We start from the raw sequence: 25325 nt of genomic DNA on the forward strand, positions 1-25325 counted from the left end.
AGATTGCTCTCTCGCTTCGCTCGAGGAAGATGAATAAGGGAAGGATTAGTAAACGTCGACTTGTGGCAAGTCTACTAAAAGTCAGTAATCAGTTTTGTGACAACTGTAAAATCCCGTCAAACACCTACTACCGTAAATCCTCGAATTAACGCCTCCCCTCCAAAAAGCGCCCCCTCCCCTCCCCCTGTTTTATGGAAGATTACTGAGACAACAAGGGATTTACAGTTTTGGTCGTGTTCAATCACAAGTAAGTGATTATCGACAGGTATTCAAACACTGCACATTGACCGTCGCAACAGATCTCACATAGTTCTTCAAGAGAGACAGGATCCTTCTGAGACTTCTGAGAGACTGTCACATACATATATTACAAAAAAGCCGATCATATCTGACCACGATTTGGGAAAAATTAAATAAGCGCTCCCCCCGATTAAGCGCCTCCTTCGAATAAGCGCCCCAAGTCTTCTCCTAAATTTGGAATAAGCGCCACGGGCGCTAATTCGAGGATTTACGGTATTTGGAAGAAGCTGAGAGCAAAATGAGTGTGTTTCTCTACAGTTTAAGAGTATCACAGAATTAAATAAAAAAAAACAAACAAGAGTTTACATGGTTTATGGGGACGCTTCTTAAATTAAAATTAGTGATGCTTCTGTGGTTTGAACCATGTTTCAAGGTCAACAAACTTGGTCTCTGTTCAGCCTTACAAACTTGGCCAAATGTAAATGACTAATCTCAATGTTATGTTTCATGTGGTGGTGTCAGTTTATCGATTAGATTACTTTCAAAAAATTTAAGACTGTTTTATTCTCGGAACCTTTTTGGTCCGAAAATAAAATCGTCCGAAATCACTTTCTCTTGCCGAAACTTTTTGCAAGTGATAAAGTGATGTCGAGAGAAAATATTTTCTGTTGATGATGTATATGAGTTATTGACCAAGTGTGAGGTCAAGATGGCTGGATATTGGCCAAGTTCTTTTTTTGCGTGTTTATGGACCGAGACGAAGTCGAGGTCTATAAACACGCAAAAAAAAGGAACGAAGCCAATATCCAGCCATCTTGACCGAACAAGCTTGGTCAATAAAGCATTAATTATATGGCTTTTGGGGAAATTTTTCTTGCGGGACACGGCGGGTAGTCACGAGCGGGCAAAATGTATGGGTTATTGACCAAGTGTGAGGTCAAGATGGCTGGATATTGGCCAAGTTCTTTTTTTGCGTGTTTATGGACTGAGAAGGAGTCGAGGTCCATAAACTCGCAAAAAAAGGACGAGGCCAATATCCAGCCATCTTGACCGAACAAGCTTGGTCAATAAAGGATTTATTATATGGCTTTCGGGGAAATTTTTCTTGCCGGACACGGCGGGTAATCCCGAGCGGGCAAGATATCGGGTAGTCAATCACAGCGCAGGATTTGATTCATCTTGCCCGCTTCTTTGAATTTTGAACTCGCCCCAGTCCCCTGCCTAATTCTGAAATGGCTAGTTGTCCTGAACTGTTTTCATCGTGTAACACAACAGGTAGCGCTGAGAAAAAAAAAATTGTTTTACAATTTATACGTTATTTTTATTATCTTTTGAATACTCATTAATATAAAATATCATCAATCTGAATTAGTTGTTCATGAGTTTTTGTTCGAGGCAGCTCCTGTTGAAGTAACAGAACACTCAAAGATCGTTTTCGCACAAATTTTGTTTTATTGGTTTGTGTTTAAAAAGACTAAAGAGTTAAATGGTGTTTGTTAATCTGCTCTTTGAATGCTACTACAACACAAGTCAATGCTAACAATGGATCAGAAGTAGTCAGTGCGAGAACAATGGACATCACGCCTTTTGTGCGGCGAGTTCGAAGACAACGGTTGTCATTGGCCGCTTCGTTGCCACGGTATTGGACAGAGTTTGCCCGGCAAGGCACAGGAATGGTGTATACGTTGTGAGTATCGTTACTACATGTAGCCGGGTTATAAAAGCTGGGTTTTAGGCGTCTTTCTTTCGTTTTTACAAGAGAAAGAAAGGCACTAAGACAGTGAAAGCTCCTTTGCAAGGAATAACGTTGTTATTTTCACCGTGAAACTGCATCAACGACCGCTATATCGGAGAAGACGCCGGGAACCGTTGATCAAACTGACCTTGGTCTTCGCGGTAGAAATCATTGCAGCTGAACTAACAACCCAAAAAGGAGCATTTTGACGGATTTTATAATAACTTCCTCGCGATCAGCACCCGAAGGGCACTTTTCTTGACTTTATGCTCATTTTATGAGCTAATCAGTGGATTAATTGAAGAAAGAATTATCACGTCAAATTGCCTTTTCGCCTGTCGTGGATTGAATTATTGAGATTTACAACTTACTTGACTTCAACGCTGGGTTGCAACGTGGGGATTCCGTTGACTAACCCTTCCATTCAAGGTTAACATTTCGGGAAATAGGATAAGAGAAAATCGATTTTTGAGGTAAGCTTAAATCGACTGACAAACTAACGAGAAGTTCAACGCTTTAGTCCATCGACCTCTCGCCCGATGTAAGCTTACATGTAAAAACTGAAGTGTTATCTTTTTTTTGTACCTACAGTTCTGTCTGGTACCAGCTCGGCTATCTCCTTTGTAAAAGATTGTCGTTTTCTTGTTCATTTGCGGGGTATCATCAGCAACAGAACGACGTATTTATCATCCTCTCCAGTCAAAGTACCGTAAGCATAACTTCTACATCACGTCAAACAATGGAAGAAAGGTGGCAGCCACTGGGAGGGACAATCGTTTGAGTCAAGAGAGATTTAGAAGATTTGTTTATGGTTGGAACGTTGTTTTCATACACCATCTGACAACAACTTGATCAAACTTTATTGCTCAGGCTTTCAGATGCGTAAATCACGCTAAAATTTTCAACAGCTAAACGAATTATTTACTTAACGCATCTCTGTTAATTTGTTGCCGATGGATCGCATAGCAACATAGCGCATCTGATGATTTCGGAGTTGTGTTCTTCCTATTGAGATCGGGAAGTACTTAAGAGGAAGAGACCATGAATTCAAGGGCACAGCTAGAGAAATCTTTGTCCTCCAGGCTCAACGGGGTTCAAATAACCGATCAATTATGCAGGCTATCAAGGGCAAAAGCACCTCCACCTGTTCTGAAAACTAATTCCATAGCGCCACAAAAATCGTTCAAGTTTCTACCCCACCCGCCTCAAAACCAGCGAACATCTGGGCCCCAGGCTCAGGGTAATGCAAGAACTGAAGGCAAAAGTGTTAAGCCAGTGCCCCCTTCCGAGCCTCGGGCAAAGAAATCAACAGTGAGGAAGTTTTATGATGTAAAGAAGCAGGACAGTTTCATTGATGAAGGCAGAATAAGTGGAGATGGAGAATCACTGGAAAACGAAGAGTATCAGGAGAAATCAAGGTGTCCATCATGGGAGCGCATGCCAGGAGATGGCTGTATTTCAGATATTGCTGAAGAGGATGAAGACGTGGAAGAAGAAGAAGAAGAAGATGACATGGACAAAATTGATGATGATGATGACAACAATGACTTTAACGAGGGAAACATTGATGATGATTTCTATGAATGTGATGAGCTAGATGAAGGTAAAATGTGTTTTTTCCCTTCACTTAACTTACTTTTTATTCTGTGACAAATGATTTGGGTTTGAAAATGACCATAGGGAGCTGACAATAAAGCTATAATTCAGTCCCTTCACCCTGAAATTGTTACACTGTGTAGGCTTTAGACTCAGGAAATTTGATGGGCCTTAAGTATTCCCCCTCCCTCTTAGAAAAAAATCTCAGTCATGTTGTGGGTAATAATAATAATAAATTATACAATATATTTATATAGCACAAATTCCATAAAGTAATGTTCAAATGCGCTTCACAATATAAATTAGAACTAAACCCAAATAATCCACGAGCTGAAACTCTTCCTGTTACATATATGTATGGCCATCTTTATTTGTGACAAACAGGGCATTACAGAAAATGAAAACTAACAGGAATGCTCTGAATGTATAGGATTGGTAGTATTAGTCTCTAATTAGTATTAAATAACTGAACCTACCGGTACGTAACAAAGTTTTTTGTTTGTTTGTTTTTTTTTTGTATTTATGCGCAACCACATCAATTTTATGTTAACAAATTTTTATTTGTAAGTACATCTGTGTTATAGAGGTACATTAGCCTTTGTCAGTTGTGAGATTGGGTTCAGCTACATTGACACCAAGAATATATGAAGACGTACGTACCAGGGGTTACATTAAGGGCCGGGCACCAGCTGACCAGCTTTGAGGACGATTTTGCCCATCTGGTTTGACAATCTTCATGAAAGTTTTTTTTTTCTTTTGTAAAGAAGCTCAGTTCAAAAAGGTTCGCCTGCCTGTGAAAACTGGTGGCCCTCCCGCTGAAAACATTAGTGAAAACTCTGATGTACTCAGATTTTTATTTTTTTTTTTTTTGTTGGAGTTTAAGAGTTGTTCCTCTTATTGCACTTACATACATGTACATGTATTTCTATATTTTAATTAGGTGTAAGTGTCGAAAGTGAGCAACAAATCAGTCTTGGAAATTACACCACAAATTATAATAAATATTATGAGTTCAACTACAATTTGTACATTGCATCTTATTTTTGCTTTGCCATTTTACAAACACAGCGGGCTTCTCTGATAATGATGATGATGCTGCTGATGATGATGGCTCTCAGTCAGTGATCAGTACAGCTGCTTCATCTCGTGTTTCTACTGCTAAAAGCAGAGCATCAAGTGCAAGATTAACTTCCCTTAACAGGTGGTCTGGTACAGTAGGCTCCTCAAAACCATGTTCTTCTGCGTCGTTAAAAAAGACCAATGCTTGGGCATCAACCGGTGATGAAAAACAAGAAAAAGCTCCACCCTTGGTACCCAGTTTATTTGCCCATGTACCGTCGACCGTTTACTTTTTTGTGGAGGGTGAAAAAGGTAGATTGTCAAACTTATTCAAAGACAATTTTATTTATAATTACTGTATTTACTCTTCAGTTTACAGTTACCTGTAAGTTTGCATGTCTCTAGATAGCGAATAATGGGGTGTTAAAAAAGGTGAAGTCTATGTACATGTACCTGCCAAGTGACCCATCAGGCTGGAGCTTATCCCAGTTTCTGTAGCCTTAAGTGACTAGGAGTATTTCTACTCCCCCCTGGTTGAGATGGCAGTCCATTGCAGGGTTACCCCAGCATTAAATTCACCAGTACCCATTTATAGACCTGGGTGGAGAGGGACACTGTGGGAGTAAAGTGTCTTGCTCAGGGACACAACACAATGTCCCCAGCTGGGACTCGAACCCAGACCGCTCAATCCGAAGTCAAGCGCACTAACCATGAAGCCACTGCGCCTTCACAAAATGGGGTGTTAGCTCTGGTATAAATTGCGGACAATATATTTATGACTGCTTTATCGCTCTGTGAATTTTTCAGTTGCTCAACTTTCTCCTGAACTGCGAAAACTTCTCAGATGGAAAATGAGTTCCATAACACCAAATGTGATCAAGCAGTGTATTGCAAGAGTCGGCTTCAAACCAACCAAGAGTAAGTTCCTCTTGTGAAATGGAGAAATGATTACTATTTTTGTAAATTGTTATCTTTCTGTATAGTGAATGCTCTCTCAAAAGAATATTAAGTTTAAACCAAGGCTGTGGTCTAAGAAATACTGTGAGGAGCCCAAAGGTTCCTAACCATGAAATCCTGGGTGCCCAGCACTTATTAGCTTAATATATGAAAAAGTTTTCCAGTTGCCCAAAGGCAGAAGTTACATGTAGCTGCCTGTGACACCCAGGCACTTCTAAAGCTCTGCCCTGTAAACCCTATCATGAACATATCTTCTGGAAATAATGGGAAGTTTTTTAAAAGTTATTAATCTGTTTTTAATTGTTTTTATTAAATTTAAATGTAAAATAAAGAAATGCGCTTTTATCTGTTTTGAAACAGGAAATGACTGGTTGGGCTACTGGGGAAAGCACATGAAAGCAACTTGTTTCAAAGCTGTAAGGGAGTATCAGAAGGTGAGAAAATCAAATAAAACAATTTTGAATGGAATCTTGGACTCCTTTCAAAATCTTTAGTATCCTTCAAAGTCATCATCTGGCAACATTTTCTCAAGTATGGATGACCTTGGTCGGGATCATGAGCTATAATGTAGAGTACATTATAATTGTACATGTATGTAGTTTGATACCGAGCAATGTCATTGTGTTGTGTGCAATGTTGGTCAAGGCACCTCACCCTTAATTATTTCGTCTCGTTTCATCACATCTTTTCTTAAATGATTACCAAGCAATAGACCACTGCGCATTGTGGGGTGTATGAGTATTGTAAGTTACTCTTTAGTAGCATCCTTGCCTCCCAGATAAGCACGCTCAGACTCTGATAAACACTGGCCTGACAAGGTCCACAAGGATACAGACCTTACTGTTATATCATGTGATGTATTACATGAAATAGGATGCCCCAATAACTGTTATAGAATGTGTTGTATTATATCAAGTAGGATGCCTAAATTAAATATTCCATGTGTTCCATGTAGTCCTGGTTCTTGTACTGTTATTGGGGTCGGTCTTAACACTTACCTTACATTTACCTGGACTAACTTCGCCTCACCTTACAGTGACATTGTAATGTGCAGTTACAGAAAATATTCATAACCCACCCCAAGGAAGCTTAATGGAAATGCCTAGGGGGAGGGAGGTTTCAAAAGCCAAAATGTTTAAAGGAAAGTATGAAGCTAAACTGAAATTTCCAAGGGGTGGGGGAGGGGATTCATACTAAAAAAAGCTTCCATGGGAGGGGTACATATTTTCTAGAAGAACACAATCTCCAGATATGTTCATGATGTCCTAAATGTAATATTTACTGTTCTTTTACAGGTTAACCATTTTCCTGGTACATTTCAAATTGGGAGAAAGGACCGCCTATGGAGAAATCTGTCCAGAATGATGGTTCACCATGGGAAGAAGGTAAGTCCTTCTGATACAATAAAAAAACTAGCTCTTCAGTTTAATTTTTGGTGAATTACATGTACCTTTACAGTCCACAGTTGAACCCTAGGAATCTTTCATGGCATTGACCAAGTCTTGTAATATGAATAGCTTAGACTGTGGTATGTCAGTAATTGAACCAGGTTTCAAACCCAGAAATTAGCTTTGCATCTGCCCATCACTGTTAAACAAAATAAATTATGTCTGAGTTCCCCACCCCCGAGGATGAGCATCTTTTTTAATGAGTTGATCAGTCTCTCTGTTTAAAATTTGTAGGATTATGGTTTTGTTCCTCAAACGTACATTCTTCCTTATGACTTCAAACTGCTTAAGAGAACCTGGGATGATGGGGGCAGTCGGCAGAAGTGGATCCTCAAGCCGGTAATTTAACCCATTAAATTTTTTTCTTCTTGTAGTGAATCAGATGATCATTTGCATTGTGTCTGTTGATTAGAGTATACAGTTTAGATGGGTGTTTGGGTCAAAACAGGACAGACAGGAATCTGAATATCAATTGATAATTCTGTGTAGCTCAGTTTTTCTGTATAAAAAACAACAATTTGACATCATAATGTACGTGTATGTAGGTCATTGTCATTAGAAATTCTCTTAAATTACAGCCTGCGTCAGCTAGAGGTATTGGAATCCGTGTGATTCATAAGTGGAATCAGATTCCAAGGAAGAGACCAGTCATTGTTCAAAGGTATAGTCCCTTAATTTGTCAACAATATGAAGTACAGTATGACCTCAGTGGTACTTGTTTTGCAGGGAAGCTTTCTTTTTAAGCTTGCAAATTTAATTAACACCCCATACTACATACACTACAGTATGTGAACAAAATGGTGCATTGTAGTTGCATTTTAATGAGTCTTGTTTTGTTGTTTTCCTGCAGATACCTTGCAAAGCCATTTCTCATCAATGGCAGCAAATTTGATCTTCGTATCTATGTCTACCTCACTTCATATGACCCTCTAAGAATTTATGTCTTTGAAGATGGGCTTGTTAGATTTGCTACATGCAAGTAAGTAATGTTCGACATTCTACTCAATTCTCTTGTTTCCCTGCCATATGATAATATGCCTGATGACACCAGTAAGAATTTGAAATTGTAAATTATGCAGGGGAATTCCATCATCTCTAACACTCAAAATGTGTTTTAGAAAACTGGAGGAAGGAGTAACTTATTTTTAACCACAGCCACATGTAGGCTGGTTTCATGTTCAGTAGACAGGATGTCTGAGATACATGTTTACAGTGTTGTATGTTTGCAACCAAAGTTCCTTTTGAGATACTAGGATTCTTCAGGCATGCCAATGGCAGTGTAATGTCATGATCATGTACACAAGTTAAGGTACCCTCCAACAGACATTTTTCTTCAGTATGAACTTCCCCCTTGATACCCCTTTGGAATGCTCTGCTCTTCCCCCTGGAATTTCTGAAGACCTTCCTTGGGAGTTGGACTTACTAGGTATTTCCTAGAACTCCACACTTGGAAATGGTATGGTACCTTACACATGAAGGAAGTTGAACATTACAAAAAACAAGGAAATTCTCACTTTGACTTTGAACTTACATGTAGATCCTAGGGAAGTACGGTGGCCTCGTTGTTGGTGCACTTGTCTCCAGATCAAGCAGTCCAGGTTTGAGCCCTGGCCGGGGACTTTGTGTTGTGTTCTTGCGCAAGACACTTTACTCTCACAGTGCCTCACTCAGTATCCACGCAGGTGGATAAATGGGTATAAACGGCAAACTTAATGCTGTGGTTAACCCTGCAATGAACTAGCATCCCATCCAGTAGGGGAGTAGATATACTCCTCTAGAGTTCCCTCATGCTACAGAAACCGGAACATTTAGCTCCGTCCTGATGGACCACTTGGCTCAAATGCAGACCTTACCTTTTTTAATGTACATCTAGATTGTAATTTACACTCAAGACATATTTTCTTACATGATAGTAAGTTATTAAATTAAAATCAGTGTCGCAGTGATTGCTCTGTAACTCTTTTCCTTTTTCTCCAAGGTATTCATCTTCTATGAAGAGTTTAAGCAACAAGTTTATGCATCTGACAAATTACAGCATCAACAAGAAGAATGAAGGAGCATACCAAGCGAACTCAGATGAAACTGTTTGTCAGGGTCACAAATGGTGGGTGGCAAATTATTTTCGTCACGTAAATCGGACTTGTACTCACTCTGAGCTATGATTTGTGCAACCTTTTGTACAATTTGTGCAACATTTGTATGTGATGTAATAATTCATGTCAATATTTCTTATTGTTGTAACTGTATTTTTTGTCCTATACATGCAGGAGTTTGAAAGCTCTTTGGGGTTATATGAAGCGCATTAACATCAACCATGCTCATGTTTGGGAGACAATCAAGGACCTGGTTGTCAAAGCCATCATAGCGTAAGTGCACAGTCCTTTTTTTACGATAACTGCAGAAATTCTTGCATGCTCATTGGCTAATTTTCATTGTCAATAAGTGGACAGGCACATGAATTTATAATTGATGCGATGCGTAACACTTTTAAGTTTAGATTTTCTTGAAATTAAAATACATGTAATCAACTCCATAATAATTATTTATCAGCAATTAAGACTTTTTTTTGTGATAACTTCAGGTCTGATTCTTCAGTTAACACTATGGTGAAACAAAATGTGAGAAAAAGGTAAGACTGTGCACCACATCAAAAATAATGTGACGTGTAAAATGGTATGTTATGTCGATAATTACCTCCAGTGTTGGTGTTTTAATCTTTTAGAAGCTAGATGTGACAGGTGTCATTGTAGTGGAGAAGTAAACTGACAAGAAAATCATGTGACTGTATAATTATGTAGTGTTTGTGTGCATACAACAAACTGTTAAACAGAACTACGACATTGGTTGCCAAGTATTAAGCTAGCTACAGTGTATTTGAGACTTGCATATATGTGGTCATAATGCTGTTATTACATGTTCCCTCAGCTATTTTATATCTGCCCTGTTACTTTGTTCATCAGATAATGTGCGGTTGTTTTCTTTTATAGATCCTGCTGTCATGAGCTGTTTGGGTTTGATGTCATGTTGGATGAAAATCTTAAACCCTGGCTCTTGGAAGTGAATATATCACCAAGGTAAATAGTAGATAATAATAGTTCAGTTAGCAAATCAATATTTGGATCTATAGTTATCTTACTAAAGTGTATAAATCTAAGTTAAGACTTTAGGAGCTAGCATGTGTATTTACATTTTTGGAACAATGAGAAAGCCAAGGAGCAAGCAAAAATTAATAGTTGTCCAGGTTTGTTCCTTGTATAAAGATGCAATTCTTGTGTCCAGCAATGTATAAGATTTCAGATAGTTTTTGAGACAAGTTTTCCACAACATAGGAAACACTGTTTAGGGGGATCTGAAAACTGAAACTAATGAAAACTACTAAGTCTTGTGCAAGGGGGAAATAAGCTTTATTTCTGGTGATGGTAAAGTGTCATCTAGAATAACTGTCACTTGAGTTGATTGATTAAGTTCTGTTTATTTTCACCACAGTCTTCATTCCACATCTCAACTGGATCGTAACATCAAGGGTCAGATGATCAAGGACTTGTTAAACCTTGCTGGGTTTTGCATTCCAGAAAATTTGGTCACAACTTCAACTTCAAGGTCAGTGACTCCACATGATGAAGAAATCTCAAAATAATATCATTAACTCTAACATAGTGTATCTTTAGCTCTTAACTAGTTTGTCACTTTAACCCTTTGTAAACTTCCAACTTGTTCTGGACTACTTGGTAACAATGAAGTCATTTAATTTCATCACAGCACAAGCAACATGAACCAGTTTGTCCAGGACAAGGGAGTGCCAGGTCTTTCTGCAGACGAAAGAGCTAAGGTTTGAAATTTATGCTATAGCTGTTTTAAATCAATGAATGTAATGGTGCAATTTACCTACGGTGTTACTGTACAGTTTTTTAAAATACATAACAAATTAATTATTTACAAATACATGGAAATTTATGAAGAGACCTATTAATTGAAAACTACCTGTTCTTGGCAAACAGAACAAAATTCGCAGCGTCACAAAAGATTGTAATCCCAACTTCTGTCATGACTGTGATGTGTTATGGTAATAAATATTAATATCACTCATCTTTTCTTTTTTCTTTTTTTGCAGCATGCATTTTACGTTCAGCGTCATTTGGATGAGGTACAGTTATTGAATTTATTACATAATGCTGTGCTCTGCACCAGTGTTAGGCAATGCCTGTTTTGTCTTCTTGTTTAGAGGAGTTTAGCTGTGTGACTTCCACATTGGCTAGTCTACATGTATGACCTTTTTTAAGCATCTGTGGTCTGGATCCTCATGTTTGAGCTCACCAGGAGTGAAACGTGCATAAAACCAAAGCTTTAGATTTACATGTAAAGTAAATTTTGTTATTATGCTTTTCTGTGAGTTGCCTCCAATGCTTTGAAATGCCGGGCCATACCTAACAAGATGCTAGTCAGAGCTATTTTTGTGTCAGTATTCTCACTTTTATTCAATATTTCAGCGCACCAAGCAGTCAATTCTGGACATCTTGACCCCAGATGACATAAGGATGTTGATGGAGACAGAAGATGAGGTAAGGACTTCATAGGAAAATATCAAACCAAGACCTTACTGTACATACTGACCAGGTTTGAGATGTTTCTGTACAGACTGAATATCCGAGGGTAATAAATTGTTTATTATGTGGCTTTTTGCTTTACTTTTGCAGGCCCGTAATCGGCCAGTGTACCTTAGGGGAGAATAATGCCCTAGAATTAGCTAATCAGAACGTATGTTATATCGACTCCAAATTAAACACAAGCCACACAATACGGCTCATTAACACTCATTGTATTTTAATGGTGAATGATAATGATAATGATGACGACAATGAATGATGATGGTGTCCATCAGTACACTACTTGAACCAATGATGAGAAGTTAAGACAGAGAAGGAAAATGAATTAATGATGTACTGATAAGGAAAAAGTTAATATATAATAATTATTGCAGCTTGATTCTTAAATACGTTTCTAATTTTCTTCAACAGAACAGTAGAAGAGGATGTTTCCAAAGAGTTTTTCCATCACTCTCATCTAACAAGTATTTAAGATTTTTTGAGTCGCAGGTAAGTGTTGTCACTAATCTACTGAGAAGCTCTTGAATTTACCAGTTGAAAGGGTCTTTTATATGTGCAAAGTAATTGAAAAGGAACTTGTAATTTCCGAAATGAGGACCAGTTAAACAGAACAGAATGTACCTTAGCTTTGGATTTTATTTCATTAATTTTTTTTATACTTATGACTGCGTAGTTTACTGGCAATAATTTCATTCCTGTTAGGTTGTTTTTTACTCATTTTCTACTTGATGTTTTGTTCCAGAGATACTACAATATCTTGCTGGATGAATGGACGAGAAAATACATGAGAGAGGGACGTAGTACAGCATTAGGTAACTTACAACCATCTAATGCAGGTACAAATAGTGCTGTTTTCAACTGAGTGTCATAAAACCAAAACTAAACCAATTACTTACCAATTAGACTGCTCAGCCAATTTCAAACCATAGAAAAACCTAAACCAAAACCAAGTAATTGCCTGATTACTTTCAACACTCGATTGGAAACTGCTCTAAGCAACAGCAAAATCTTGCTATGCACAGTTAGTTAGTCTCAGGGACAGAGGATAGAACACCCTTTGCCAGGCCTAGGTTAAACCAGAATTTAAGAGGCAAAAACCAAAACAAACAAACGAAAGCCAAGGTGGTAAGTAAAACTTTTAAATGCATATGTCCATTATGGTAACACAGCATGGAGTCAGATATTCAATGTAGGAGTTCTGGTTCACTTTTTGCCTTCTTTCTGAATGCAGGTGTAGCTGTTCTTCAGGGATATGCTGAGAGGAAACTTCACCTTGGGCCAACATCAGATCCTGCCCATCAGGTGAGAAAATAAATTATGAAAGTTTTCTCACATTTCGCAGTTTATAGGTAGCAAACAGTTATCTGATGATGCACAGCGTGAGTAAATCCAATATTTTGATAACGGACAGTGACTGTGATTGACTGACTGACTGACTGACTGACAGACAGACAGACTGATTGATTGATTGATTCATTCATTCATTGATTGATTGATGGTTTCATTGACTGCTTGACATCAATTTACACTGGGTTTTTTTTCGTAGTGGACATGTCCTCAGGGTATGACATACAGATCCTCATCAGCTCCAGTTCTGGGTTTGGGCCATGGACTTGTCAAATCAAGGTTAGTATCACAAGAATCAAACCGATGAAAATAAATAACCTGTAACCGTGCCTCTTAAAAAGAAAATACCTAACTACAGAACTGGCTGCAAATACAGCGAACTAACCCATTTTAGTGTCTGTTTTTTTGTAGTGTTGACCAACTGATTTAGATTCAGATTCAGGATCCATTTTGACACACTATTGTTTCTTCATGTCATGTTCTGATCTTTCTTGAGTTTTTCTTTTTTCTCTCAGGCTGCTCTCAGCACCAGTCACGAGGTCAAATCAAGGCAACAACTCTAGCTGTTCCTCAGCTTCCTTTAGGTACCTCTTCGCACTAACTGCATTCTCTTTCATGATCACTTACAGCGTCGAAGTTGTCCAGAATCTTGTCTAGTATCATATCTTTCTAGTAATCAAGTTCTTGTCTGCACTTTGCCACTTGCCGTGGTGACAGTAACTAATACCTTCTTTATACATGACTGTTCCTTCTCATTGCTGCAATACAGTTGTACTTGGCCCTCTTTTTCTTTGAGTTTCTTTTGTCAGTATGAGATTCTCTCATTACATCTAGCTGGTTCTTTTTCCTGAAGCAAATAACTTTTTATTTCTTCTGATGTTGGCTCGTGATTTAAATGTTAACATGTATACAGTTCATTTTGAGCCCCGTTAAACTTCACTTCTTGATAAATTTATTTTTCACAGATTCTTTTCATCTTGTGATGCAATGTATTAATGTTACACATCTGTCCTAACAACTAGACCGCCAATGCGAAAAAGCGAAACAATTAATTGTGTCAACTTCGCTTTTTCACACCAGTCATGTCACTTTATTTTATTCTTCACTCTGTTCTTTTATCTTGGAGAGTATCTTCTGCTCCTCTTTCTCAGCTGAGCCTTAATTCTCCTTGTAATACTTTAAAGAGGTATTTTATCTTGTCACCACTTGTTTGTGATCTTTTTCCTGTGGTACACTCTCCGTCATGATGTTCTGCAGTTCCCTGTTGAAGTAGCTTCTAGTTTCAGTCAGACAAAACCACAAGACAGTCAGACTTGTTCGCGTATTTCAAGTTTTGAGATCAAACGTGAGAGAACGTCAGGAAATGGCTTTCGTCTCAGTAGATGCGCTTGTTTGTTCAATTCACGCGAGTATTTTCCCTGTCATAATTTCTTCATTGGATTCTCCAAAAGCGATGTCAGTCAGTCCGTTTCTACTCTCTTTTGCAATATTTATTGTTCCTATCTGTTCTTTCTTCTCTATCTGCTTTCCAGGGACACTTCAGCTAGAGCTACTGCCTTGAAAACTTCGCCAAGAAGCAAATCCGCTTTTTCTAAACCAAAGTGCAAGAGGTACACATGCATTTTGAGTTTCACGGCTTCTGTGACGCTATACATAGAATAATGGTCACACCTCGTTTCTTTCACTGCCCATTCATGTTGCGCAACAGCTTTCTTTCATAATCCTCCATTGAATTTCAAACTTGAGATCCCGAACTAAAGAACTCAGGCCAGGCCGGAATCATCGAGTTGTATTCTTAGGCCATCCAAATTGGTACCGTTCAACTGCTGCGGCAACTTCACAACTTCGCAGAGAAAGAGTGGCTTTCACTTGAGTGTCTATAGAAATTCCTGTTTCCTTTGTTGAGAAAACTCGCAGCACTTCTCAACCAATCAGAAGCCGTTAAACCAATAGCCTGCGAACGCAGACTTATTTCCGGCTGTCGCTTGTCTCCGGCGAAAACAACGTCTGCGAACCCGAGCCAGGAAACGATTTCTGTGACGTGGGAATTTTAAGCCAATCACAGTTTAGCTCAAGTAGCCCCAGAACTACTGCGCGAGGTATTCGCCGCGAGGAACACTCGAGTTTCATTCTATCATGGAATCTGATTGGCCAAGTAGAAACAAAGGTCATTACATCACAGAAATCGTTTCCTGGCTCGGGTTCGCGGACGTTATTTTCGGCGGAGACAAGCGACAGCCGGAAATACATCTGCGTTCGCAGGCTACTAAACCAAATGCTGTCAAGACTCCCTCACACAGGTTTTCCCGCGCTTTTGTACTTTGTCCTTTTTGATTGGCCAGACTTTTAACTTTGTTTTTACTTTTACGAGACTCATATGAAACCTTCTCTGTAAACTGGGATGGGTGATCGCTTCGTCCAGGGAGAGTGTAAAACACCCCTTGTCCTTTATTATACGGAGACTACATAGCGTGGCACTCACAGGCTGCGAGGCTCGACGTGACGTTCCTAATTTCTTTTCTAGTTTTGTCTTCTATTTCGCCCAAAGTAGAACTCATCTTTGCTTTGGTGTTAAGTCTGCATGCCAGAACACAGTGTTGTGTTATCCATTAAAACTCAGACCGGAGCTCTCTACGACGTGAGCTCTCTACGACGACCTCAGTCGTTGCATCACCAGCTCAACTCTAACGTTTATTCTGTTTTCTCTTGACTTAACCTTGCCTTAGTTACTTCTATCTTTAGATGTCTTTTTCCTCTTCTTTTCATTATATAGAAAACCTCGGGCAACACCCAGGTCTAAGTCAGCTCCTTCTCGGAGGCGTAAAAACGCAGCGCATCTTGAAAACTCTACACAGTCTGAATCATGGTAATACATGCTAGCCAATATTTCTTTTTTTGCATCTAATGGTACCATTTCTATGTAAGGGCTCTCTTCTTTTTCTTTCTTGTTCTGTTATTGTACTTGCTTACCTACTTCTTTTAACTGGTTTCTCTGCGCTTGTCATGTTATAAAAGTTATTTAGTAAGTTCAAACTCGTACAAGCGCGAAAAGCTCTCCCTTGGCTTTGATACAAGCCATCAAAGTGCTAAGCTTTACACATACACTGTAGCTCCCACAGCTTAGAGTATTGGTCAAATTCTACAATATCTGTTTCAATTCACTGAATTAAACGCGGCCTTGAAACTACACAGAATGAGATATTTTCAATTGATGTGATATTTGCGGTATAAATATAACTGATCTCCCCTGACAAACAATTCTTCGCCTTGAAAAGAAAGGTCAACCACGTAGTTTATACTAATACGCTCTCTTGAAAGGCTTGGCGGTGGCATCACGGTCAGTGCGCTCGCCTCCCGACCAGATCGAGAGGGCCGGGTTCGAGCCCTAGCCGGGTGCCTTGTGTTGTCTTCTTGGACAAGACACTGAATTCTCACAGTGCCCCTCTCCACCTAGGTGTGTAAATGGGTACTGGCAAACTTAATGCTGTGGGGTAACCTTGCGATGGACTAGCATCCCATCCAGGGGGGAGTAGAAATACTCCTAGTCGCTTCATGCTACTGAAACTGGAGATAAGCTCCGGCCTGATGAGCCACTTGGCTCGTATGCAGACTTTATCTTGAAAAGATAGGGTGAAAGTAAAACTTGATGGGATAGTGAGAGGGCGTGCGTTACAAAAAAAAAATTGAGATCCTTCAGTTAATTATGTGTAACCACGCTTTTTTTTCAGTGCATCGGCACCAGTGCTCCTACCTAAGATCAAAAGGAAGTCAACCAAATCGCACACGTACAAGGTAGGATGTCTAACACTCTTGTAAGTTTTTGTAAAGAGCCAACAAATGCACTTGTTCGTAATGAGCACGTGACACGGGTCGAATCTCAGAAATGTCGGACTGAAATTTGCCAAAAGAAAACAAAAACATCATTGAATGATGTTCGAACCGCCAGTGGCTGTTTTCGTTAAGTGCATTTGTTTCTATTCCTCACTAGCTATGCTATTTAGTTTCTCCTAACCGTTATAATCACATAACTACTAACAACACATTTGTAATTAACTCTTACTTCCAGTCCAAACCGAGTTTACCTCCGATCACAGAACGCGAAGTGATCAAAGCGATTAATTGTTAGTACTAACAGCACATTGACTTTTTTCGCACTTTTGAAATAATTCTTTCCACCAATTATTACCGTTAATGACAGTGTTCAAGTGAAATTAAATCAGAGTGTCCTTCAAACAGTTTTTTTACAACTAATTCATGCCCCGCGGACACCACGCTTGAGAACTCGATCGACGCATGGGAAAATCGCCGTCAATCAGCTTCATTACATTACAAATTTCGGATATTCAATTTTCGGACACTTTATCTCATTTCGGACAAAAATTTCGGATACCGCTGAAACATAGCTATAGTAAATTTACGGCAACAAAACACGAATTATTCTTAAACAACGTCTGTAGGAATAATAGTTTTACGGTACCCTCAAGGTTTTACAGATATACCGCCTAATAAATAACACAAATTTGTATGTATCTTAACCAGTGTCTCAACAAGAGTTCGCTCCATAAAGAAAACTAAGAGCTTTGGAGCCACTAAAAAGTCTTATACTGTACTGTAAAAAGTTCGGACGCTTAAAAATTTCGCACTTTTTTTGTTCGGAATCAAAATCGTCCGAAATTTTTGCAAGTGTTGTATAACTCGATAAATTATAACTCATAGCTTTCATTTCAATTGTCACTTTTGGTGTGCTTTTTCAGGTGTCTTCCAATTCGGCGACGTCCTCTGAAAGAACGAAACAGATGCTGAGAACACGAATGAAATCGAACATATGACTAGTGCAGGACATGGGACCGCTTAATACTGTGACAACGACTACCATCCCTCCACTCCCTTATCTTCATCAACAGCCTGTGAGGAGTGGACAAGAAGAGTGCATTGATAACAGACATGCGCATTGCACGATCGAGACTTGTCATCAGAAACGGTTCCTACATGAGCTTTTGATTCACCTCAATAGACTGAATTTAAGCGCAGACAGATACGCGTAAGCAGACAGGTCAAATTTTTTTTTTTTCTGTTGGGCCTGATTCGAATTCGCAAAGTACATTTTGTACATTGTATATTTTTCGGGAGTTTCGACAAATAAGAATACTGGCGAAAACTTAAGAGTAGTTTTATAACACTACCTCCCACGAGTGGTTTGATTGTAAATAGAAAGATTGTATAGCTTATAGGATTCCTGCCGTTCTTGTGTTATCTAAATCCAAACAGTATGTGTGCGTTCTTCACTTGGCAGATTTCGTCCAAACGGTCCACTTCACATATTTTATATTTTTGTTTTATTTTTCTTCTGTTTTCAATCAATGCCAACAGCAGTCTTTCTTTTCTTTTTAAAACAAATGTACATAACATTCAAGTGTCAAAGCACTTGCCTATAAGAAGTTTCGACAAAAACAAAAGTCGAATTTGCATGATATATACCCAATGTTTTCTTTTTCTTCTGCTTTCAAAAATGTCTGTAAGGCTTTCTAACAAGCAAACATACATAGAATTCAAGTGTCCGTGGACTTGCGTATAAGATGTTTCGACAAAACAAAAGTCGAATTTGCATAATATATAAAACTTTATACTATATTTCTATTGTCAGAACGTATTTATTTACCAAATCGATATGCAATTTCCGGGAAAAAATGCTTTTTAATATAAAACAGGGAATAAAAAGGGTTTTAAATTGAGAAGTGTGTAATTTAAAGCATAAATTAAAAGATGGTTGACATTACCTGGCGTATTTGTATTTCGTTCAACTCTTATCTTACGGGTCGTGTGATGACCCTTTTGAATTTCAGTGCGCGGTGATCTCGTGCGACGTCTGGAGCCGAGAAATGTTCGGAAACCGCTCGAAACAATCGGTTCACGATCGAATGCCCCGGGAGTTTCACTGTCGTCGGATTTCCGTCGGCCGTACCAGACTCATCAGATTACAGCTTATTTTCAAATTCAAAATGGCCATCACGAAACAAATGACGCGTGTCTTTTATTAATTATTCATCCTCTAATTTGATGTGAGGACTCTCTGTCGCATAACCCGATGACTGATCTATTGGATCTGAAATGTGGCTGTCACCTGGCTAAGTTTTTCGTTCGTTATTCATCTAATCTTCCTGATTCATCAAAAGTAAACGATTTATCAACTCTATCCACACAAATGGGGTTTGAGCCGAGTTGAAGCCAACCTCGTTCCCAGGGTTCTCTCCTACTCGGCCCCCGTGGCGAGAGAGAGGGGCCGAGCAGGAGAGGACCCTGGAACGAAGTTGAGTTAAACCGACGGAGTTTTTGTCGACTTTCAAGTTCTGCTTTTGAAAATCCCAACAAAACTCGAACTTCTAAAAGACTTTTCTCATCAATAAAACACCACCATCACCTACCATCCCGATCAAACAAAGTTTTATTTACAATTGCTGTAGTACAAGAGAAAACTCATTTTTAGTTACAAATCCATCAAAATAACCATTGAAATGGCCATTTTGTTTTACTCAAGTTTACCTGAGGGTGAAAATTTACGACCGATAAAGTAATAAATGACGTCATCATGGCTGCCTCCCAACTGTCTGTCACTGGATTTGTTCAATCGTCAACGCTAATATTGATTTTCAATCATCAATTGCTGATATTTATTCATGAACAAAAGCCACGCAAGTGTTCAAATGCAACCACTTTACACGACTGTCTGCGTTTGCCTCGCTGCCATGTAAATTAAAACAAAAAAAAACAAAAAAAAGCATGCAAGCGATCGCAAAAAAGCAAGCAAAAAAAAATTGAAATTGCAAAAACCCTAGCAATGCAAAAAACCCTAGAAACGCCAAAACCTAGCAAAGCAAAAAACCTAAAACTGCAAAAACCTAAAATTGCAAAAAACCTAGAAAAGCAAAAACCTAAAATTGCAAAAAACCTAAAATTGCAAAAACCTAAAATTGCAAAAAACCTAAAATTGCAAAGAAACCTAAAATTGCAAAAAACCTAAAATTGCAAAACCCTAAAATTGCAAAAAACCTAAAATTGCAACCCTAAAATTGCAAAAAACCTAAAATTGCAAAACCCTAAAATTGCAAAAAACCTAAAATTGCAAAAAACCTAGAGAAGCAAAAACCTACAAATGCAAAAACCTAAAATTGCAAAACCCTAAAATTGCAAAACCCTAAAATTGCAAAAAAAAACCTAGAAAAGCAAAAAAACTAAAATTGCAAAAAGACCTAAACTTGCAAAAAAAACAAAAGGCTAGAAACGCAAAACAAATACAGAAATGCACAAGCCAAGCCGCAGAAACGCAAAAAAAAAGCAAAACAAAAGAAATGCGCAATTTACATAGCAACAAAACTAACGTATCCAGCCATGCGCAGTGGTGATGTGAACGCTTAAGTGACTTTCATTCAGGAATGATCGATATTAAATCAGCGAAATTGACTGGATGAAAAAAAAAGCCAACAGATTGAATCACATGCAGTATGACATCATGTTGAAACTTGCTAGCCTGTCTCACAGATTGAAAAGTGTGACGTTATCTATCAAAATAGTTGTTTTTTCGGTGAGTGTATCAATTTCCACAAAAAGTACAGAGGAAAAGCTTTTTAAAAAACGGCTAGAAAAAAAGGAAGGTTTGCATTATTTACATGAAAGTAGTACATTATCAAAAATAGTTTTAGTTTCAGTTCCATAGAATACAATATCAGGCAGGTCTGGAAAGTTTTGTTACAGATTTCATAACGTATTTTTCAGGATTATTTTTGAACGGATAACGGTTTGTATACACTTAGGATTCAATTAATTTGTTTAAAAAAGTAGTGTGGTTTTGTAGAACGGGATCTGAAACCAGAAAACAAGGGAAAATTGAGAAATAAATAAACCTCGAAGCCCAACAATTATGTATTATTCCTATATTGTGAAACTGAAAGTTATCAAAAGAAGTCCTAGTAGGGCAAATTATCTTTGATAAGCTACAGAGTAACTGAGCTAATTACTAAAAACACTAGTGGTTGGTAAAACATTAGGGAGTTTAAGAAAACCACAACTGCAGCGACAACGGGAACGTAGAAAAACAAAGGTTCAGGGCCCCGTTTCTCGAAAGCCCCGGAAACTTTTCGGGCCCGGAAAGCCACAGTAAAATCTCGAACCCTACGATTACAGAGCTGTTTTATTCATATTTTCTTAACATTAAAATAGGTTTCCTTCATACAAGAAGTTTCAGGGGTATACACTTCTCCGTTTTTAGATACGGATGAACTAAGAATGGCTTTACGGGCCCGAAAAGTTTCCGGGGCTTTCGAGAAACGGGCCCCAGGCCCGTCCACACTACACCGGAGAAATTTGAAAATATGCTCAGCTTTATTTCTACGGTTAAACCTACCGTCCACACTAATCAGTCACGATGAAAACGGAGCTTTTCGAAAACGCTCTGCTTTTCGAAAAAGCTCCGGCTTTGTGTTTTAGTGTGGACAGGAAATATTTTGAAAACGGAGCGTTTTGAAAACGATAATCACGTGATTTCCCTGGCCGAGGTTTTCTCAAGCAGAAATCCAAAACGACCGGTGATTGTTGCGTTTTCAATTTTTTCCGGCGTAGTGTGGATGAAAAATATGTCTTTTCTTTGTCTTACCCTCAGGTACAATCTGGATTCAATTTCAAACACACCTTTCCCAAATTCCTTTGGCAATTTAAGTAATTCACGTCGCCCACCATACTTCTTCTTTACAAACACAACCAAAAAGTGTTCCGAATAAAACCCTCTCAAAATATAATTCTTCTTTCATTTGTACCCACTTTTTTCAAAATAGTTCTGGCAATAATGTCCCAGAATTCAATGTAATATAATTACCTGTAGAAATGTTACTCAATCATGTCACTAACCTCAAAACTTTAATCCATTTGGGAAACTAAATCTCTCCTTCTCACAAAGGAAACAAGACCATCAAGCAGTAGTTGGTCACGAGCTTTGCTCTTCTCAGACTTACGCCAGCCTGAAAAGACAACGATAAAACATTAGTAGCCTAATAATTAGCTGTTTTTGTTGTTTTTTTGTTATATCTGACAACATTTAAAGCAGCTAACACAGCCAAGATATACGAAAACAACATTTACAACAAAACTGCATGGTTAAGTCTCCATACGTGCCAAGAGGCCCATTAGGTCGGAGCTTATGAAGCATGAAGCGACTAGGAGCATTTCTACTCCCCCTGTGTGAGATGCTAGTCCATCGCAGGGTTACCCCCAGCATTAAGTTCGCCGGTACCCATTTATACACCTGGGTGGAGAGAGTCACTTTAGAAGTGTCTTTCCCAGGTACACCACGTAATGTCCCCGGCCAGGGCTCGAGATCGGACTGCTCCATCCGAGGACGAGCGCTCTAACCATGAGGTCATCGCTCCTCACGCACACACAAAATTACATGACCACTTCATAAATTACCTTCAAGTTCTAAACTGTACTTCAGTTCCTGTCGTAGCCCATTGATACATTTCTCCAAATCCTTCTCCGTGGCCCTTACAGGAGAAACGCGAGAAAAAGGTAGACAAAAGTATGACACAAAACTTAGATGTTTGACTACGAAAACAAGCTATGTAGACATGCACAATGTCAATGCAATAAGGCTATAACCTTTTTCTGAAAGTGTATGAACTGAAAAACTGGAGATTGAAGATCGGCAATACATCAAGAATTAAGAACAGCAGGAAATAAGACTGAAATACGATCACCCAGCAGGCCCAGTTGCGAAGTTTGTAGATGCTCTATGCTCTTCCAGAGACCACGTGGTCCGGGCACGGGTATGGGTATGGATTGGGTATGAATTGAAACTGGAAAATGCCCAGATACACATAACGATCTGTGGTACAGTTAAACTAGAAAATGCTCTTTTTGTACGTACAAGATTTCAAGATCTTGTTTTCTTCTGATAAGTGCAGTCCTGTATTTAGCGACTCCAACCCAGTCTTGGGACAGACCGTCCAGCTCCTCCTCGCAGTCTAAAAACGAAATATATGAATAAAGGAAACCAACTTGACTTGTTTTATACCAGGCTTTATTGCCTTGATTTACGCTGTTCTCTCGAGTCCAGTATTCGTTCCGCGGGCCGAAGGAACGCTGGCTCGTTTCCTGAACTGCAGCCGGTAATCAAGCCACAGTGTAGTCACGTGGTCACACCTGCCGGAACTGATCCTGTTTTCCGTAGCATGAGGTGACTGGAAGCATTGTTCCCACCCCTCCCCGGACGGGATACGGATATACCCCAGGCTCACCCCTACTCACCCTGTACTCCCTATCACATTTTCCCTGACAGTTCCTTAATAAGTTGTAAAGAGAATAGAGAATAACGCTGTCAGCTAACTTAGATACTTACCCTTCATTCTGATTGCTTCCTGCATTTCTAATTCCAGCGTGATGCTCACTTTCTCCAAGGAAGCTATCTCTTCTTGGAGGATACAAACCTCTTCATCGATGGATGAAAAAAGTTCAGGGCAATGCTGGATGATAAGTGAAGCTGCCTGAAAAGCCAAAAAAAAAATGAAAAGTGCTTTGGATTAACCAAATTGTAAGTAGACTAGGAAATCAAAGAGTAGGCCATCTAAAGGAATAAACTACAAAATATTGATACCGTTCCCGCTGAAATTTGAGCAGGGCTTACCTGACTGTCACGGTGAGGTAACTTATTATCAACTATTATTGATATAACTACACCAAGGTTTTGACGCGATGCTGCGTAGAGTTTCGGTGTATGCAGTTAAAGTAGGTCGAATTATTGCATTTGAAGGACACCTCTCCGACCATGCTTAATCAGAAATCCTTTCTCAGGACTAGATTAAATATCAACCTTGCTTTCCAGGGGCAAGTGAAGGGATGAACATAACAATAATTTATTTGACCCGAAGAGAGACTCCCATATAAAAAGGACGAGAGTGCTCGTCGCGCCTTTCAGGAATTTAAAATGCAGTTTTGGTACCTCTTGGGGTGTTCAGCCTCAAAAGGTCCACAGCGAGAGCTTTTGTGGTACCTTTAGGGTATTGAGCCGAAAAACAAATGACAGGAGGTGATGAGTTGTTTTAGAATTGGTACCTCTTAGGGGAGAAATACATTTCATGCTGCGTCCAGAAAGCAATATCTTGATAGCTCTTTGAGGTTCTTTAAAAAATTTCCACCCAACACCCCATCCTCTTAATGAGAGACACAACCCCGGGTTATTTGATTCCTTAGGAACAAAACTAATACCTCATTTTCTTGCTGGTTTCCTTGGACACTAGCGTCTTCCTCAGGTGTCTCGCTCTTTACTACAAAATGAGGACCTGTCGCCACGGAAGCTGTTGAAGCCACTGAGTCAGTAATATTGTATTTGCCCCCCTTGGCATCTTGTGACTCTTCAGGCTCCTCCTGAAGGAATGTAGTCTTTGAGGGCTCATTGTAACACTGCTTGACATCACTGCCGATAGTGTCACCCTCGCTTGAAGCACCTTGCTCGTCATTATAGTCTTCGCTGAAAGGATTTAGTTCAGGCGAGAACTCACATGTGGAAGCTGTTGAAGCCACACGGTCAGCGGTACTACAAGCACGTTGTTCTTGGTGCAAGGGTGTTTCCTTCTCAGATGGGGACGCCTCCACAACTGGGATGGAGTAGACCCCACTACAGGTTGAAGCCTCAGACACGGTAGCAGTAGGAGTACTTTCCTCTTGTAGGGGTGCTTCCCGGTCAGGTGGGGAGGCCTTCACAGGCTCCACAGAGTCCCAGTGAATCTCACTTGAGGTTGAAGTCTCAGGGGTGCCAGTGCAAGGAGCACTCTCCTCTTGGTGGAATGCTTTTTCCTTGTCAGAAGTGGAAGACCCCACAAGCCCCACAGGGATGGAGCGGGCGTCACTAGATACTGCAGCCTTAGGCGCCGTAGTATTAGGAGAACCCTCGTCTTGTTGCTCTGGTGCTTCCTTGCCAGAGGTGGAAGAACCAACTGGCTTCACAGGGATGGAAGTGTCCCCACCAGAGGTCGAGGCTTCAGGCAAGGTAGTATTAGGAGTACTTTCTTCCTGCTGCACTGCTGCTTCCTTACCAGAGGTGGAAGAACCAACTGGCTTCACAGGGATGGAAGTGTCCCCACCAGAGGTCGAGGCTTCAGGCAAGGTAGTATTAGGAGTACTTTCTTCCTGCTGCACTGCTGCTTCCTTACCAGAGGGGGAAGAACCAACTGGCTTCACAGGGATGGAAGTGTCCCCACCAGAGGTCGAGGCTTCAGGCAAGGGAGTATTAGTAGTACTTTCTTCCTGCTGCTCTGCTGCTTCCTTACCAGAGGGGGAAGAACCAACTGGCTTCAC

At 39.6% G+C, this 25325-nt stretch overlaps 2 protein-coding genes across 2 annotated transcripts in view; one reads left to right on the top strand and one right to left on the bottom strand.

Moving 5' to 3' along the window:
- Positions 1 to 25325, bottom strand: part of LOC110053644 (uncharacterized) — a 294177-nt gene that overhangs the window by 121747 nt on the left and 147105 nt on the right. The window lies entirely within an intron of this gene.
- On the top strand, positions 1890 to 18762 carry LOC110055032 (tubulin monoglutamylase TTLL4-like). Its single transcript, XM_020761410.2, has 23 exons — positions 1890 to 2448; positions 2567 to 3578; positions 4640 to 4942; positions 5438 to 5548; positions 5948 to 6021; positions 6883 to 6972; positions 7270 to 7374; positions 7614 to 7696; positions 7886 to 8014; positions 9014 to 9139; positions 9303 to 9401; positions 9617 to 9664; positions 10023 to 10109; positions 10522 to 10635; positions 10795 to 10864; positions 11147 to 11179; positions 11523 to 11594; positions 12051 to 12128; positions 12382 to 12451; positions 12871 to 12941; positions 13186 to 13265; positions 16715 to 16778; positions 17741 to 18762. Exons 2-23 carry the CDS (start codon positions 3017 to 3019, stop codon positions 17813 to 17815), a joined length of 2544 nt encoding a protein of 847 aa, XP_020617069.2. The 5' UTR covers positions 1890 to 2448; positions 2567 to 3016; the 3' UTR covers positions 17816 to 18762.

The sequence above is a fragment of the Orbicella faveolata genome, unplaced genomic scaffold (assembly GCF_042242905.1).
Source record: "Orbicella faveolata isolate gen_17 unplaced genomic scaffold, um_ofav_v1 contig_13, whole genome shotgun sequence".
NCBI classification, from domain to species: domain Eukaryota; kingdom Metazoa; phylum Cnidaria; class Anthozoa; order Scleractinia; family Merulinidae; genus Orbicella; species Orbicella faveolata.